The 16,217-nt window shown below is 40.2% G+C and overlaps 1 protein-coding gene across 3 annotated transcripts in view; it reads left to right on the top strand.

The window, feature by feature from the left end:
• Positions 1–16,217, top strand: part of Ubr5 (ubiquitin protein ligase E3 component n-recognin 5) — a 113,019-nt gene that overhangs the window by 48,313 nt on the left and 48,489 nt on the right. For all 3 annotated transcript variants that reach the window (XM_021216880.1, XM_021216879.1, XM_029548021.1), the window contains exons 10-20: positions 1,433–1,549; positions 1,634–1,744; positions 2,908–3,062; positions 3,780–3,897; positions 7,885–8,069; positions 10,507–10,616; positions 11,345–11,457; positions 13,241–13,384; positions 13,474–13,585; positions 13,796–13,950; positions 14,305–14,502. In XM_021216880.1, the coding sequence (XP_021072539.1) occupies positions 1,433–1,549; positions 1,634–1,744; positions 2,908–3,062; positions 3,780–3,897; positions 7,885–8,069; positions 10,507–10,616; positions 11,345–11,457; positions 13,241–13,384; positions 13,474–13,585; positions 13,796–13,950; positions 14,305–14,502 (1,518 nt within the window). The remainder of the gene's footprint in view (positions 1–1,432; positions 1,550–1,633; positions 1,745–2,907; positions 3,063–3,779; positions 3,898–7,884; positions 8,070–10,506; positions 10,617–11,344; positions 11,458–13,240; positions 13,385–13,473; positions 13,586–13,795; positions 13,951–14,304; positions 14,503–16,217) is intronic.

Here is a 16,217-nt window from a genome sequence, read left to right as displayed (position 1 = left end):
CCAGAGATGGCACCACCCACAAGGGGACCTCCCCCCTTGATCACTAATTGAGAAAATGCCTTACAGCTGGATCTCATGGAGGCATTTCCCCAACTGAAACTCCTTTCTCTGTGATAACTCCAGCTGTAGCAAGTTGACACAAAGCTAGCCAGTACAGAGAGTGCTCAAGAAATTAGCAAGGTGATTTCACTGTGTGACAGGGAAGGCTGTGCAGGAAGCTGAAGTGGGGAGCAGCCTGGACTTGGCTAAATCTGGTTAAGAACTTGTGCCGTAGGCTTTGCATATTGGTTCCTCTCCCTCAAACCAGTAGTTGTTAAAATACATTCACCTCAGATGTGAGAATGGGTTTAGAGAAACATGATTGACCCCGAGTGGCTTTAGTAAGTGAGCCTGGGTTTTGGATTCCCATTTGCTGATGATATTCATTAAATTTAATTTTAACTAAAGGACTGAGAAGTGGGAATGAGGCAGAGGAGGTAAGACACAGTGCAGCCCTACAGGGAGAGCAGGCCCTTGGGGGCCTCCAGGAAGAGAAAGGGCTGTGGTGACTTGAAGAATTGAAGTTCTATTGAATATCACCCTTCAGGTACCATCTGTAGGGTGAGTTGAAGTGGACGTAGTTAGAGCAGATCCAATAAGATTAAAGTCAGTGATCTTTTTGTAAATTATTCTGAGGTATAATTTGTTGCTTGGAGTCCTTGATAGATATCCCCAAGTTAGGTCAGCAGTGTAGCTGCTGTTGAAGTTTTGCTGTAAGGTGTCTGGGTAATGATCTTTCTGGGTTCAGTCATTGTCTTACATTTAAAAAGTCATATTTACAGTCATTGCTGTTGTTGTTGTTAATATAATTGCATCCTAATTTATTGTGCCTTTCACCTTAAAAGTTATTAACTTTTACCACAAAAAACAAACTAGGGAAATTGTTCTCAGCAGTGTCTTGGCAGGACACTCCTGGGAGTGTCTGCAGGGAAGGAATCTTAATATCCCCCCTTTATTGAGTACTCTCTGTGGACTGTTTTGGGGTGACAGTGTTGAACAAGATCTTCCATTTGTGTGAAATAAACTGGTAAACATCCTGGTGGGACATGGACTGTGACATGAGACTGTGACAGGATGGGAGTTTGGCCGTCAGCACTGGTGAGAGTCTGCACAGACTCAGTGGAGGAGAGGGAATGGATGACCTCATAGGGAAGGCCAAGACAACAGAAGGGCTGCGGTTGTGTCGTGGTGCGCATCTGTCTGGAATCAGGAAGCAGCCCAGGGTTGCTGGAGGAGCATTTGTGAAGGGAGCCGAAGGCGGGCCACTGCTGTCGCTTGTGGTGGATGTGCCTGCGCAAGTAGCTTGGATTTCTGCAATGATTACAAGTAGTGTCCAAATCAAGGAATTTGGCAATTTTTGTATTCACAGTTTTGTTTTATTTTTATTTTATAGGATGGAACAAAATTTACCTGCATTGGGGCTCTGTATTCTGAGCTTCTTGCTGTCAGCAGCAAAGGAGAACTTTATCAGTGGAAATGGAGTGAATCTGAGCCTTACAGAAATGCCCAGGTATTTTGTTACAGTAAGTCTTGGAATGAATGACTCTACATGTCTACATAAGAAGTAGTAATCATTTTTCTTATGCTTTCAAAGAATCCTTCATTGCATCATCCACGAGCAACATTTTTGGGATTGACCAATGAAAAGATAGTCCTCCTGTCTGCAAATAGCATAAGAGCAACCGTAGCTACTGAAAATAACAAGGTAGGGACCATTTTTGCATCGATGGACATTTCACGCTTAAAGCTGTGGCTTGCTTTCTCTGCCTCTTCTTATCTTCTTTCAGTCTGATGTAGGTCCATAGTAAAAGCCTTTGAACATTTATAGCAGTAATCTGCCTTTTAGTCTTTTTGCTGGCTAGCATATAATGTAATTCAAAGTTGCTTACTGTAGTTGTGTGTGAGCGTCTGGGGATGTGTGGAGGTGAGAGAGACAGCATGTGATGGCCAGTCCTTTCCAGATCAACATGTGTGGCCTGCTGACTGAACTTGGAGGCTTAAGGGCCAGCACTTTCCCCCAGCCATCCTGCCAGCTTGTGTATATTATTCAGTGTTTAAAGTGGCTTTCTATAGTTGAGGAAAGAAGAAAACACCCAAGAAAAGTGAGAAGGAAGTGTTTAAGAGACAGGAGAAGGGGTTTTTAAAACTAGGGAAACCTGGTTGAAATTGTGTTCATGTTCCATGTCAACTGCGATTAGGCATGTTCATGGTATGACTGTAGCCTGGAATTACATGTCAGGTGATCAGTGTGACTTTAAGGCGATTGGATTCTATTAAAAATTCTTAGAGGAGCATATGGTTAGTGCCTTAGGAATGGTTGGGAATAAAGTGTAGCCGGTTTTAGTCTACTGTATATGAGTATATGAGTGCCTGCACATGTGTCAGTGGTGATCACAGGAGGGTGTTGGAGCTCTTAGAACTGGAGTTAAGAGCCGGGCGTGGTGGCGCATGCCTTTAATCCCAGCACTTGGGAGGCAGAGACAGGCGGATTTCTGAGTTCCAGGACAGCCAGGACACCCTGTCTCGAAAAACAAAAAAACAAAACAAAACAAAAAAAAGAACTGGAGTTAAGGATGTTGTAAGGCTCCATGGGATGCTGGGAACAGAACCTGGGTCCTCTGTAAGAGAAGGAAATGCTCTTAATCACTGAACAGTCTCTCCAACCCCCAGGAAAAATGTCTGAAGGTGTTTTTTGTTTGTTTGTTTGTTTTGTTTTGTTTTGTTTGTTTGTTTGTTTGTTTGTTTTTGTTTTGTTTTGTTATATTGAACTCCAAGCATCTTAGACCTGGAGTCGTTAGAATATACATTATTCCTTCCTCTAGTCTTGACCACAGCTCTTACTTAAGCCTCTCCTATCATCTTCCTTAGGTTGCTACATGGGTGGATGAAACATTAAGTTCTGTGGCTTCTAAGTTAGAACACACAGCACAGACTTACTCTGAACTTCAAGGAGAACGGATAGTTTCTTTACATTGCTGTGCCCTTTATACCTGTGCCCAGCTGGAGAATAATTTGTACTGGTGGTAAGTGTCTTTCACAAAATATTGTTGCTACATAGAAAGCAGCTTTGAAGAGAAAAATGCCATTGTGATGTCATTGAAGACAGTGCTGTGTAGACACAGGAAGGAGTTTCCCTTTAAAGCCGTTGCATTGAAAAACTAAGAATACATTTATGCAAACACTGTGTGCTTAGCCATCATGTTATTAAGTTTCATGACAGCACAGAGTAGAATAAATTATACAGACTCCTACTATCTACAGATAACTACGGCTAGTATTTGCAGGTTGTTTTAATCCTTTCTTCTACATGTACATATGTAGTATGTTATTACAGAATTGTAAATTATGGGATATGTAATTTAAAATTTCATTGCATGAAATTTTCCTCAACAGTGTTTTATATATGTATGTATGTATGTTAATAAGGCTCTAAAGTAAGCCTTTCGAAGTTTGTTTTTAGGGGGTACCAGGAAAAGTTAATTGTAAAGAGAATATTGGTTGTATTTTCTATAGAATTTAGTCCTGAAGATTGAATAAAACTGGATGCAGCTATTTACTAATAAAGTAATGAGCAAGGTGTAAATAAATAGGAGTTGCAGGTCAGTACTGAGCTGAGAAAGACATCGTTGAGAAGCTGCACACCAGCAGTACTTACATGACTAAGTCACTTTAGGTTTCCTTAACGGACTTATTTGCTGCTTTTTGACCCATTTATGCTTGTTTCCCTCCCCACCCCCCAGGGGTGTTGTTCCTTTCAGTCAAAGGAAGAAAATGTTAGAGAAAGCTAGAGCAAAAAATAAAAAGCCCAAATCCAGTGCTGGTATTTCTTCCATGCCAAACATCACTGTTGGAACTCAGGTAAGTGGTTAGAATTGAGCCTGTCTAAATGGCTGTTTCTTTAAATAAAAAAAATTGTCTTCCCTTAATAAGCCTTTCTGTAGGTGAGTGTTGCTAAGCGTTTTGGGTCGAGTAGAGGGTCGTAGAGTGTCAAAGCCGTGTCAGCCTTCTTTCAGAGAGAGAAGCAATGCTCTGTAGATTCTGTTTAATGTCTGTAGGAGTTTTCCTACCGAGCAGGGTTTCCTTATTGGTCTAGCTTCAAGAATTATTTAGTGCTTTTCCATTGCAGAGCCTGAATGACTCTCATAAGAGTGTTGGCTGAGGTTGTCCTAGCAGTGAGCCTGGGCATGTGATTGACAGCCTAGGGGAGTCTTAGCGGTGAGCAGGCTAAAAGTCTGCTCTGTGGGACATTGTCAGGAAGAGGCCGCTCAGATCCCTGCATTTATTTCTATATATTCGTGTTTCAAGGCTCTGAGATGGTATGTTAGAGTATTATATTTTCTAACATATTTGAAGTGTAGGAGCCTTGCAGGCCTCATGTCCCTTTTATTTCTCAGTCTTTTTTTTTTTTTTTTTAATAATTTTTTTTTTTTTTAGATTTATTTATTTATTATATGTAAGTACACTGTAGCTGTCTTCAGACACTCCAGAAGAGGGCGTCAGNTCTTGTTACNGATGGTTATGAGCCACCATGTGGTTGCTGGGATTTGAACTCTGGACCTTCGGAAGAGCAGTCGGGTGCTCTTACCCACTGAGCCATCTTACCAGCCCTATTTCTCAGTCTTTTATTTATGTGCAGGTGATTATCTCTGAATGCCTCACGCAGAGTACAGCAAATTGAATGGAGACAATAAGATAGTAAGAGTTTAGTAAATGGGGCTGGTGAGATGGCTCAGTGGATAAAGAGCACCCGACTGCTCTTCTAAAGGTCCGGAGTTCAAATCCCAGCAACTACATGGTGGCTCAAAACCATCCATAACAAGATCTGATGCTCTCTTCTGTAGTGTCTGAAGACAGCTACAGTGTAATCACATATAATAAATAAATAAATCTTTTAAAAAAAAAAAAAAGAGTTTAGTAAAAATGGATTGTTAATGGCTCTGTTAATTTGGTGACCTGAGTTTGAATCTGGAGCCTCATAGAGTAGAGGGAGAAAAACACTTGTACCAAGTCCCCAATCTCCATATGGACACCATAGTACGCGTGCACACCATATATGATCTGAAAGGACTTTGAAAGGCTGGAGAGAACCCAGCTGTTAGAAGTGTCCACTCTGGAGCATCCCTTTTGGGCAGCTTGTAGCTCCTGGTGGCTGCGGCTCTAGATGCTTGCGCGCCATCTTCTGGACACTGCAAGTTCCTGCACTCACGAGCACATATCCATGTAGACACACAAACACACACATAATTTTAGAATAAAAAGCAAGGAATTCTGAAGAGATCATCAAAAAGTAACTGTGAACTGTTGCCTCTAATATTTTTGCTGCTTTTGATCGTTATAATTTTATTGCTATCATAAAACATTTTAAAGGTTTTTAGTTGTAGTTACTAACATATTTACTGATTACTAAAATGAGATTACCCACAGAATTAAAAGATTTTGGGGATATTGATGTACAAGATCAGAAGGAGACTGATGGATACTTATCTTTTATGATAAAATTTAGTATTTAGCATAGCAAGTGTACCATGTAAAGCTTCAAGTGTGTCATGGTCCATGGGACTTCCTAAGTGTGGAGTTTTCTTACACAACGGCCTGCCTGCCTTGCCTACCTCCTCACGTTGTGTTTTTTTCAGGTTCCTTTTCAGCACTAAAATGTACCATCCCCTGCTCTCTCTGTGTCAAGTAGTCACACTAAGTCCCAGCTTTCCTGGACTGGTTCCTTTGTTTGTGGCTCTGTCTCCTTACCTCTCCCCAATCTATGATTGTCTTGTTCTGAGTTGTTCATCTTCTAGATAGAAAGTCAGCTCTGCACAAGGTGACTCAGTTTTCAGCACTTACCTTAGGTACTTTAAACAAGGTCTCTACTATGTGAACACTAATTATTAGTAACTAACCTTACAGACAGGACATAACAGCTGTTTAAAGAACAAGTGACAACTTCACTGCTGGCAGGGGAGGTGGGACAAAGGAGCTTGAAGAAGGAAACGGGTTTGACCTATGTAGTTCTAGACTTACCTGTTTTTATTTTATATGTATGAATATTTACCTGCATGTGTGTATTGCATCGTGTGTGCCTGGTGCTGCTTGAAACCAGTAGAAGATGGTGAATTCTTGGATCTGGAGTTACAGATGATTATGAGCTGCCATGTGGGTGCTTGGAACCAAATACGGGTTCTCTGTAGGAACAATAAATGCTCCTAATTGTTGAGCCATATTTAGTCCAGTGGTTTCCAACCTTTGGGGTTTAGTGAACCTTTAACAGCAATCATTTAATACCATAGGAAAACACAGATATTATATAGATTCATAACAGTAGCAAAGTCATAGTTATGAAGCAGCAATGAAAATAAGTTTGTAGTTTGAGTTCATCACAACATGGGTTGACTCCAAATAGATGGGTTGAAGAGCTAGGAACGTTGATGACTACTGCTCTAGACCAAAGGGAAATTTTAAATTGTTAACAAACCACTGAAATATAGAACACATCAGCGTACCTTGAGGTAGAAGGAGGATTTTGTTTTAAAACCAGAGCTTTATGGAGCCACAGAATTGTACACATTGACTTTGTGACAACAGAAAGAACTGTTGGTCCCCTGCGTCCATAGATCTTAATAGTTGAGAATGATGTATTTACTGTTAATTGAACACTGCTGGAGGCACATTTATTTGTAAGAAGATGCTAATTTAAGAATTTCAGTTAATAATAGTCCAAGTTTTGATGTCAAAGTGCTTTTGTTGAGCATTTTTGGCTCTAAGTTTTCACTGGTTTTATTTTTTGTAGTAAGGCTAAGTTGGAGTTTATTAGGGATAGGTTTGTGTGTGGGGGGTTTGTGTATTTATTTTCTTGAAATGGAGTCTCACCTTGAAGCTCTGACTGCCCTGAAACTTGCTTGCAACTTGCCATGTAGATTAGATGCCCCTGCCTCTGCCTCCTGAGCGCTAATATTAAAAGAATGAGCCATCATTCCTGGCAAGAAAAGCTTTGAATGTAGGTAGGTGCAGTCGCTGAATGTCAGAGAGAGAAATGTTTAAGAGAAGGTAGCAGCATGCTTTGCAATAGCCGGTTTTGGTTTGTGGTGGAAGGTGGCAGATAGGACAAATGTTTCCTGAAATTTTTTGGCTAGACGTTTTTCCAAGTTTGCTTTAGAGGCTATTTATTTATGCCAAAACCTGTAGTTGATGATGTGGGGTTGTTGAGAACTGAGTCACTGCTGTGGTTTGTTTGACAGTGTCACTTTGGAGGCCAGCTGCCCGCCTGCCCATAACTGCCCCATGAATGAACCGCTGACTTTTTTTTTTTTTTTTTTTTTTTTTTAAGCTTTAGAGTATTATAGCTTTAGTTCTACAAGGTCCTTTAATATGTCCTATTTTTTAGCTAACAGTGAGAATTTTATAGGTCACTGACAATTGAACTTGCTACTGAGGCATTTCTTCTATCTTATTCTTGTGAGTGCTGAGATATAGGCTGAGCTGCATGCCATACTCCTTTAAAAGATTACAGGGAAACATCCCTAGAGACTATATTAGAGCCTATGGAACATTAGAATTAAGGAAGAAAAAGTTACAAATTACATGAAGCAGAGAAAAGTGTAGCTGTTTTCTTCTCTTCTGTTTAATTTCCCTTTGGTAGAATGGCTGACACTGGCTGTCTGAGTTCAGTGATTCATTCCTAGCAGACAGGTTGACGTCAGTGCTTGTTATAGGAATATATGGATGGAGAAGGGTACGGTATATCCTTGGTGCTTATGAGTTTGTGTTAGAAAACAGAGGAAGTGTACTTTCCTGCACGTTTGAACTGATTGTCGTTTGTTCTATCATCCTGACTGATTTTCTTTTGTTTGCTAGGTGTGCTTAAGAAATAATCCTCTCTATCATGCTGGAGCAGTTGCCTTTTCAATAAGTGCTGGGATTCCTAAAGTTGGTGTCTTGATGGAGTCAGTATGGAATATGAATGATAGCTGTAGATTTCAACTTCGGTCTCCAGAGAGCCTGAAAAGTATGGAAAAAGCCAGCAAAACCCTTGAGACAAAGTGAGTACTGGGGCCTCTGTTAGCACCTCAGCTCTTTCTGCATGTGTGGACATGATCATCAAAAATTTGAAAAAAGAATTGGGGGACTAGCTGAATTTTTTTTTTTTTATTGTACTTCTTAAAAACATTTAATATTGTGTATGCGTGTTTTGCTTGCTGTGTGTGCTGGAAGTCAACCCCAGTCCTTTGGAAGAGCAGTAAGTGCTCTTAACAGCTGAGCCACTTCTGAAGGCATTGTTACAATTCCTGACGGTTGTCAGAATAACAAGGCACTGTTCTTTCTTGATGTCTTGCTTTGTTTTGTTTGTTGTCATTAACCTGTGAGTTTTGCAGGTGTTAATATAGTTCTTGAGACTGTTCATCCTCTGCAAGAAATTTGTTAGTGTAACCTGATAGAAGTCATCATTGTAACATGGAAGAGTATTTTCTTTTTGCTAAGTTATGGGTACATTAGAAAATGTATACCATTTTACACATGGAAACTCATGTTTCCACCGTGTGTGTGTGTGTGTGTGTGTGTGTGTGTGTGTGTGTGTGTGTGTGTGTATGCAAAGTTCTGAAAGTTTTGTGTTTCATGTCCAAACAAATGTAATGATTAACTTCTGATTGTTATTTCTCGTGATGCTAAAAGTGCAAGCTGAAGCTTGGAAGCCTAGAGGTTGCTTTGTCAGTAAGTTAAAAATATAACTGCTAAGCAGTGGTGGACAATGCCTTTAATCCCAGCACTCTGGAGTTCAAGTTCAAGGCCAGCCTGGTCTACAGAAAGGGATCCAGGACAGCCAAGGCTACACAGAGGAACACTATCTTGAAAAGCAAAAACAAAACAAAACAAAAAAACCAAAAAACAAAAAACAAAAATAAACCTATGACACTAAAACCTAAAATTTATAGTTTTAGTGCCCTTTTTAAAGGAGATTTATAGGTGAGTCTCCTAGTTATATTGATATAGTATAAAAATAAGAACAGGCCATTATACTTTTTTCACATATTCTAAACTCTCTGAAAAAGAATTATACTTTATAGTACTATGGGTTGGACCAGCTTTGATGTATAAATATCAGTTATTTGGGTGTGATGATCTGGGTGTATGCCTAGCACTTGGGAAGCGGTGGTAGGGTCTCACCTTCATAGCCAGTCTGTCTCACATAGGAATTTCTAGGCTAGTTAGTAGCACGTACAGACTTATCTCAAAGACGCCAGAACAAATGAACAAATAAAAAACCAAACATAGGGCTGGTGAGATGACTCAGTGGGTAAGAGCACCCGACTGCTCTTCCAAAGGTCCTGAGTTCAAATCCCAGTGACCACATGGTGGCTCATAACCATCTGTAACGAGATCTGACGCCCTCTTCTGGAGTGTCTGAAGACAGCTACAGTGTACTTACATATAATAAATAAATAAATAAAGCTTTAAAAAAAAAAACATAACCTGTAAATAAGATGAACAGAATATGTTTAAGCTCTGTAAAAAGATTTTTCAAAGTCTTCTTTGGATTTAGCGATTTTTGTCAATAATGTTAAGTTAGATTCTATGTTAAGAACAGAGCCTTTTCTGCTTCAGTAGAAATTCCTGCCTGCCATTGAAGAACCTTCACTTACAGTATGCCAGCCATCAGTCATTGGTCGGTGGCTCCCATCTCTCTTTACAGAGCGGCAGTGCTGACTGCTTCGAGCATGGTGGTAAAACACTCCCTTTAGCATCACTCTAGAGTTCAGGTGGTTGCCCTGGCTGCAGCAGAGGTTGGGCTGCTCTGGGTAGTGAGTTCCAGGCCAACCAGGGACTCTAAAAACTTTTTTAGTCTAAATTCAGGTGAAATTCACAGTGAGAGCAGTAGGAAGCAGGATGGGTAAGGTCAAGACCCAAATTATTTTTTATATGTGATACAGAAAATAATTTCAAAAGGTTTGTGAGCAACTAAGTGGTTGTGTCTAGAAATAATTATACTTTATATAAATGAGTGCTGCCTGTAGACCACCAGGGAGTTGTAGTTTTAGCTGCATCCCCTAGAGAAGGTCTGTCTGTGCTGCCGACTTGAGTTGTGGAAAGCTTTGTTTCCTTATGTGTACCATGTAACTGTTGCCATAAAATACATTTGATGTTTAAAACTATCCATTAATAAAAATTTTGCGGGCTGGTGAGATGGCTCAGTGGGTAAGAGCACCCGACTGCTCTTCCAAAGGTCCGGAGTTCAAATCCCAGCAACCACATGGTGGCTAATAACCATCCGTAACAAGATCTGACGCCCTCTTCTGGAGTGTCTGAAGACAGCGACAGTGTGCTTACATATAATAAATAAATAAATAAATAAATCTTTTAAAAAAAAAAATAAATAAAAATAAAAATTTTGCTCTCTTTTATAAACTCGTTCCAATAAATTGTTGAAAGTTTCTGTGGTTTTATTTCCTAGTTATAAGGAGAGTACTTTTCTCATTTTAGGCCCGAGAGTAAGCAGGAACCAGTAAAAACAGAAATGGGCCCTCCACCATCACCAGCATCCACCTGCAGCGATGCTTCCTCAATTGCCAGCAGTGCATCCATGCCATATAGTAAGTTTTGTGTGTATTGTGAATGATCAGAGCAAGGCCCACGCAGACAGCTGCACTGTGTTGGTCTGAGCAGCCAACTCAGAGCATTACAAAAGTCTCTCTTTATAGATGTTGTGTGTTCCCTTGGTGTTTTGTTTTCTGTTTTTGTTTGTTTGTTTTTGGTACAGCTTTAAGTGGAATGACAGTATTTATGGTCCAAATTGTTTCCTTTTTTTGACAGTTACAGTTAAAGATATATAAAATCTTTGTAAACATCAATGGAAACACCCCCCACTACCCAGAATATATGTTAACAGTTCCTTTTGAGACCCTTACTACTTTGTATATTAGTTATGACATGATTTCAACTTGTTCTTAGAATTTATAAACCTGGTTTAGAACTGTGTCCTAGATTTCAGACTCCTTGAAAGTCACAGATTGAAGCCACATGGTGGTTTTAAGAACATGGAATATATTCCTTTTTAAATGTAGCACACACATTTTGGCTCATTTTAGTATTTGTTTGTAATAATATTAATCGAGTTAAGCAGTAACCAGTTGTAGCTCTTCTTTGTTTACTCTGAGTTTATTTGAAATAAGAGTTTTATGTTATAACCTCAATTTTAGGGGTGACTTAAACTTTATAGAGTCTTATGGACTCTATAAAGGTTGTTTTTTTTTTTGTTTGTTTGTTTGTTTTTCATATATATATATATTTTCCTTTTGATACTTAACATTTTGTTGTTAAGAACGACGTCGGTCAACTCCTGCCCCGAAAGAAGAGGAGAAGGTGAATGAGGAGCAGTGGTCCCTTCGGGAAGTTGTCTTTGTTGAAGATGTTAAGAATGTTCCTGTGGGCAAGGTTTGTTCAAAATCGATGAGAATTAGTTACTTACTACCTTGTTTTAGTTCCTTGAAGGTTTTTATGATTAGTGTCTGAGACCCCTGTCTTGAAGGCTGCTTTTAAATTGTCCCCTTTAGTGGTTTCATTAGTCTGAGTTGTGCTTCAGCTGGGTCTCCATTTGGAGGTGATGCTGTGGTATATTAAGACTCCCCAGAGGACAGAACCAATAGCAGGAGTATACATAGGGCTTATTAGGATGGGTTATGTGGGTCAGCTAGTCTAGCAGTGACCGTCTACTGATGGAAGGTCCAAGGAGCAGTAATTAAGTCCTTGAGGCGGTCTGTCTCAGTTGGCCTTCCGTGTATACTGGAATTTTGTGAAGAAGAAGACTGTAATGCCAGTGAAGTAAAGTGTGTCTAGTGAGAGCAAGCAAGCAAAGGGCAGAGTTCCCTTCTGTGTGTATCCTTTTTGTCGGCTACAGCAGGCAGAAGTTGTGGCCCAGATTAGAAGTGGATCTTTCCTCTTTGTTTGACTTAGTTAAGAAGAAATTCCTCACAGGTGTGCCCAGCCCGCTGAATTTTAATTAATTCCTAATATAGTCAAACTGACAACCAGGAATAGCCATCTCATGTGCCTTGGGGAGTTGTTTTTAGGTTAATTTGTGGTAAGTTTAGATGTATAGAAAAGCTGCAGAGAGATATTTTACTATTTTTCTTTTTTAAAAATTAGATTATTTATGTGTATGTGAGGTGTGTGTGAGTGTGCACTTACGAGCGTGTGTGCCTGCCTGTGAGGTCAATCCATTGGTACTTGAGTGTAACAGGCCCTTCCTTGCATGACGCTTCCTGTGTTACATGGACGCCGGCCCTCAGGACTGTGCGGTGTGAGTTCTTAGCCGCAGAGGGGCTTACCCGCTGCCCCAGCACAGTACTCGCTGATAAAGTTACTGAAATTATGAAGCTGCAGAAGCTGCTCATTTGTAGCACTGAGCTCTGTTTTCTTTGAACTTCCTTGTTCTTTTATTTGTACACAATGGAAAGAGATAGTAAACCAAGATCTACAATTTATAAGGGCTGTATAAATAAAGCCTTTGATTAACTGTAGTTTGACATGGGAAAATCCCACTGACTTAAACTCACAAATACTAAGTAGAAGAGGTGACATTCAAGTGTCCTGCTTCCAAGTCCTGTGCTTGTCTGTCTGCATTGCTCTGATTTCTACTTTGACAGCTGTGTGGCCACAAGCTGTGGGTCTGGCAATTTGAATTTATTAAATAAAATATTAGTAACATATATTTGTCCCCAGGCATGCTAATCCCATTTGAAGAGCCTTGTAGCTCCCTGGGCTGCTGACCTATATGGATGCAGAAAGTGCCGGGATGGATCAGTGGGGTGTCTCTGTAAGCCATCCCTTGGAGGTGGAGGCCCCACCCAGCTGCCTGGTGAAGACCTGTGCAGAACACGTGAAACCCGAAAAAGTCTTGTTTATCAGATGGTGCTGCTTAGGCATTGAGGACAGAAGATAAGAGGTTTAGATGGGTGAACCTAGTTTTGGGTCAGTAAATGGCTAATATTTTTTATGATTAGTGGCTGTGAGTTGTTTATTTCAGTTGTGATTTGTTGATATAAACAACAAAGTTCTAAGGTTCTTTCCAGGTTGACATTACAATGTGGTATTCATTGATACCCACTTAGAAGGATTTAAGTGTCTTTAGTATTGTCAGTTGGACAAGCAGAATTTGCATGCTTTTATCCAAGCCTTTTAAAATAATTTACTAATTGTATCTCTCTCTTATTTCCAGGTGCTGAAGGTAGATGGTGCCTACGTAGCTGTAAAGTTTCCAGGAACATCTAGTAACACTACCTGTCAGAACAGCTCTGGGCCAGACGCTGACCCTTCTTCGCTCCTGCAGGACTGCAGGCTACTTCGAATTGATGAGCTACAGGTATCTATCTGTACGGGAGTTGAGAGAATGTGGTGATGGACTCATTGAAGTGTTACAGTGAGAGCAAAGTTACGTGTGTTGTTTTGCAGGTTGTCAAAACGGGTGGCACCCCAAAAGTTCCTGATTGTTTTCAGAGGACTCCCAAAAAGCTTTGTATACCTGAGAAGACTGAAATACTAGCAGTAAACGTGGATTCCAAAGGTAAGCCTTTTATAGTTGTATACAGTTTACATCTTTTGAAACATAATGGGACTAAGGTACAGTTGTTTGAGATTTGACAGTTTGACCTCGGCGTGTAGCCCAACAGACTGAGATGTGACTGGATGGTTTCACAACTGGTGTTGGAGAGGTTAAAGTTTGTTAAATGCTTGCACTGTGTTATTTTTCCTTTCACTTCTGTGCCTTTGACAGGCGTCCACGCTGTTCTGAAGACGGGAAGCTGGGTTCGCTACTGTGTCTTTGATCTCGCCACAGGCAAGGCCGAACAGGAGAATAATTTCCCAACAAGCAGTGTTGCTTTCCTTGGTCAGGATGAGAGGAGTGTCGCTATCTTCACTGCTGGGCAGGTAAGCTCAGCCCATCTTCTTATTTCTTTTGTTGTTGTTCATTTTTTAAAGAACAGATACAAACTGGCATTTTTGTGCCACTTAGGGTTTGCCTACTAGAGAATCAATGAAGAATTTATAATACTTAGCACCTTCTATTATGGAAGCTTATTATTTCTAACATTTAGTTAGTTTTAAAATAAGTACACTTATTGTAAAATCCATCTTGGTTTACTCTCACACCTTCGCTCTCTCTTTCACTGTTATACCTTATCCTTCCATGTACTAGAATCTGGGCATGCTTGGTCACACTAGGCTTGTGTAACCATTTGTGACTTGGAACAAGCATTATTTATTGTCTTTCATCTATTGTAGGAATCTCCTATTATTCTTCGAGATGGAAATGGTACTATCTACCCAATGGCCAAAGATTGCATGGGAGGAATAAGGGATCCTGACTGGCTTGATCTCCCACCAATTAGTAGTCTTGGGATGGGTGTACATTCTTTAGTAAATCTTCCTGCCAACTCAACAATCAAAAAGAAAGCAGCTATTATCATCATGGCTGTAGAGGTAATCTAACTTTTGAAATTACTTGGTATTTTAAATTAGAAGAAAATAGGTCTTGAGAAAATTCATGAAAACATCATTTGTTGTCCCTTCTTTCCCTATAATAGTTTATTAGTATAACAAGAGATAAGAAAAATCAGTGATTATGATATAATTTGTCTTTAAAAGGGCATATATATATATAAATACTGTTGGGATAGCATATTGATGAAGAGAAATCAGACTGGATAACCTTATGAGGAAGTGATATCTGTGGTGAGGGTGAAGAGGGTGTCTGTGGTACTAGGTGTCGTCTTTGAAACTCATTAATGTTAGGAAAATATATTTAGCCCAGAGGTGAGGGATATATTGGTCGAAAGTAGCAGGTAGTATGGCTGGGGAGAGCTTAAGGTGACTGTGTCCTTACCTGATGCACCTACATTTGAACTGAATACCAACAGAAGAACTTTTGAGTCATGAATGACTTTTTTTTTTTTTTTTTTTTTTTAAAAAGATTAGTAATAAAGTATTGGGGCTTTAGGGGCGTGGCAGAAGACAGATGTTTAGTGAATCAGATAAAGGCTAATTTTAATCCAAGTCCAAAACAAAGCAAACTTGAACTCTTAGGGATGGGAAAAGGGGACAGGAAAGATTTGATCAACTTGAAGGAACTAGAAACTGTCAGACTTGTTATTTGGATGGTAGTCAAGGGACAGTGCCAAGTCTGATGTGTTTACTCTGGTGATTGGGGTGGTGAGTGGGTGGAGGAGCGAGAAGTAGGTGGAGAAAAGGTAGGGGAGATGACCTCACTTTGGTCCAGGGCTTGTGAGCTGTAGAAGTAGAGGTGTTCTTACTAAGCTCCCCGTGCAGTTTTAGCTGAAGTAGATTTAGATTGTTATTTGGTTTCAGAAATAGAATCAGCTAAATGCAAGTGATCAAATTCAAGAAGAAAGAATAAAAGGTCTTGTTTTAATTATTCATTCAAAACTATCTCTGTGTGCATGTGCATGTGCGTGTGTGAGCTCTCGCATGTGTACGTGTGTGCCAAGGTGCACATTGAGAGCCCTCAGCTTTGTGGAGTTGGTTCTCTTTTCACTTGTGTTCTGGGGATGGAGCCAGCGTTGTTAGGATCCCACAACAAAATACTTCTCACTGCTGGGCTCTCTTTGCAGCCAAAGGTTTGCAAGATGAAGCTGCTATTTTTGGAGCATCTAAAGAAGTTTAGGAGGTGGGGCTAGCATAGGTACTTTGCTTTTAGACATGAGACCTTGAGGATGTTTATCACATGTCTGCAAGGGCAATGGGAAATACAAAAGAAAATCAGAAACCTGAAGACAGAGAGACAGAACCAAGCTCAGTGACTTAAATGTGTTTACATGGTTAGAGCTGTGGAATTATTTTGTTTTATTCCCTATGCCCTTTGCTATAGGGGTGAGTCTTGCAGCATAGCTAAGCATGAGCATGACAGTGCCAGTCAGGGTTAGGTCACAGGATGGATAGGAGTTTCCTGTAGTGCTGCTGGTGCCAACCAAGTGACTAGTGCGCTGTGTATCCTGGTATACGAAACAAGGAGACACAAGCGTTACCCATGTACTATGGCTAGTGTGCTCTGTATCGTAGTACACAGGACAAGGAGACACACGTGTTACCCATGTACTGTGGCTAGTGTGCTGTGTATCATAGTTAGTACACAGAAGAAGGAGACACATGTGTTACCCATGTACTATGGCTAGTGTGCT

Source organism: Mus pahari, chromosome 17, assembly GCF_900095145.1.
Source record: "Mus pahari chromosome 17, PAHARI_EIJ_v1.1, whole genome shotgun sequence".
Lineage (NCBI taxonomy): Eukaryota > Metazoa > Chordata > Mammalia > Rodentia > Muridae > Mus > Mus pahari.
The sequence above is the reverse complement of the archived record's forward strand: the minus strand, read 5'-3'. Positions and strand labels throughout refer to the sequence as shown.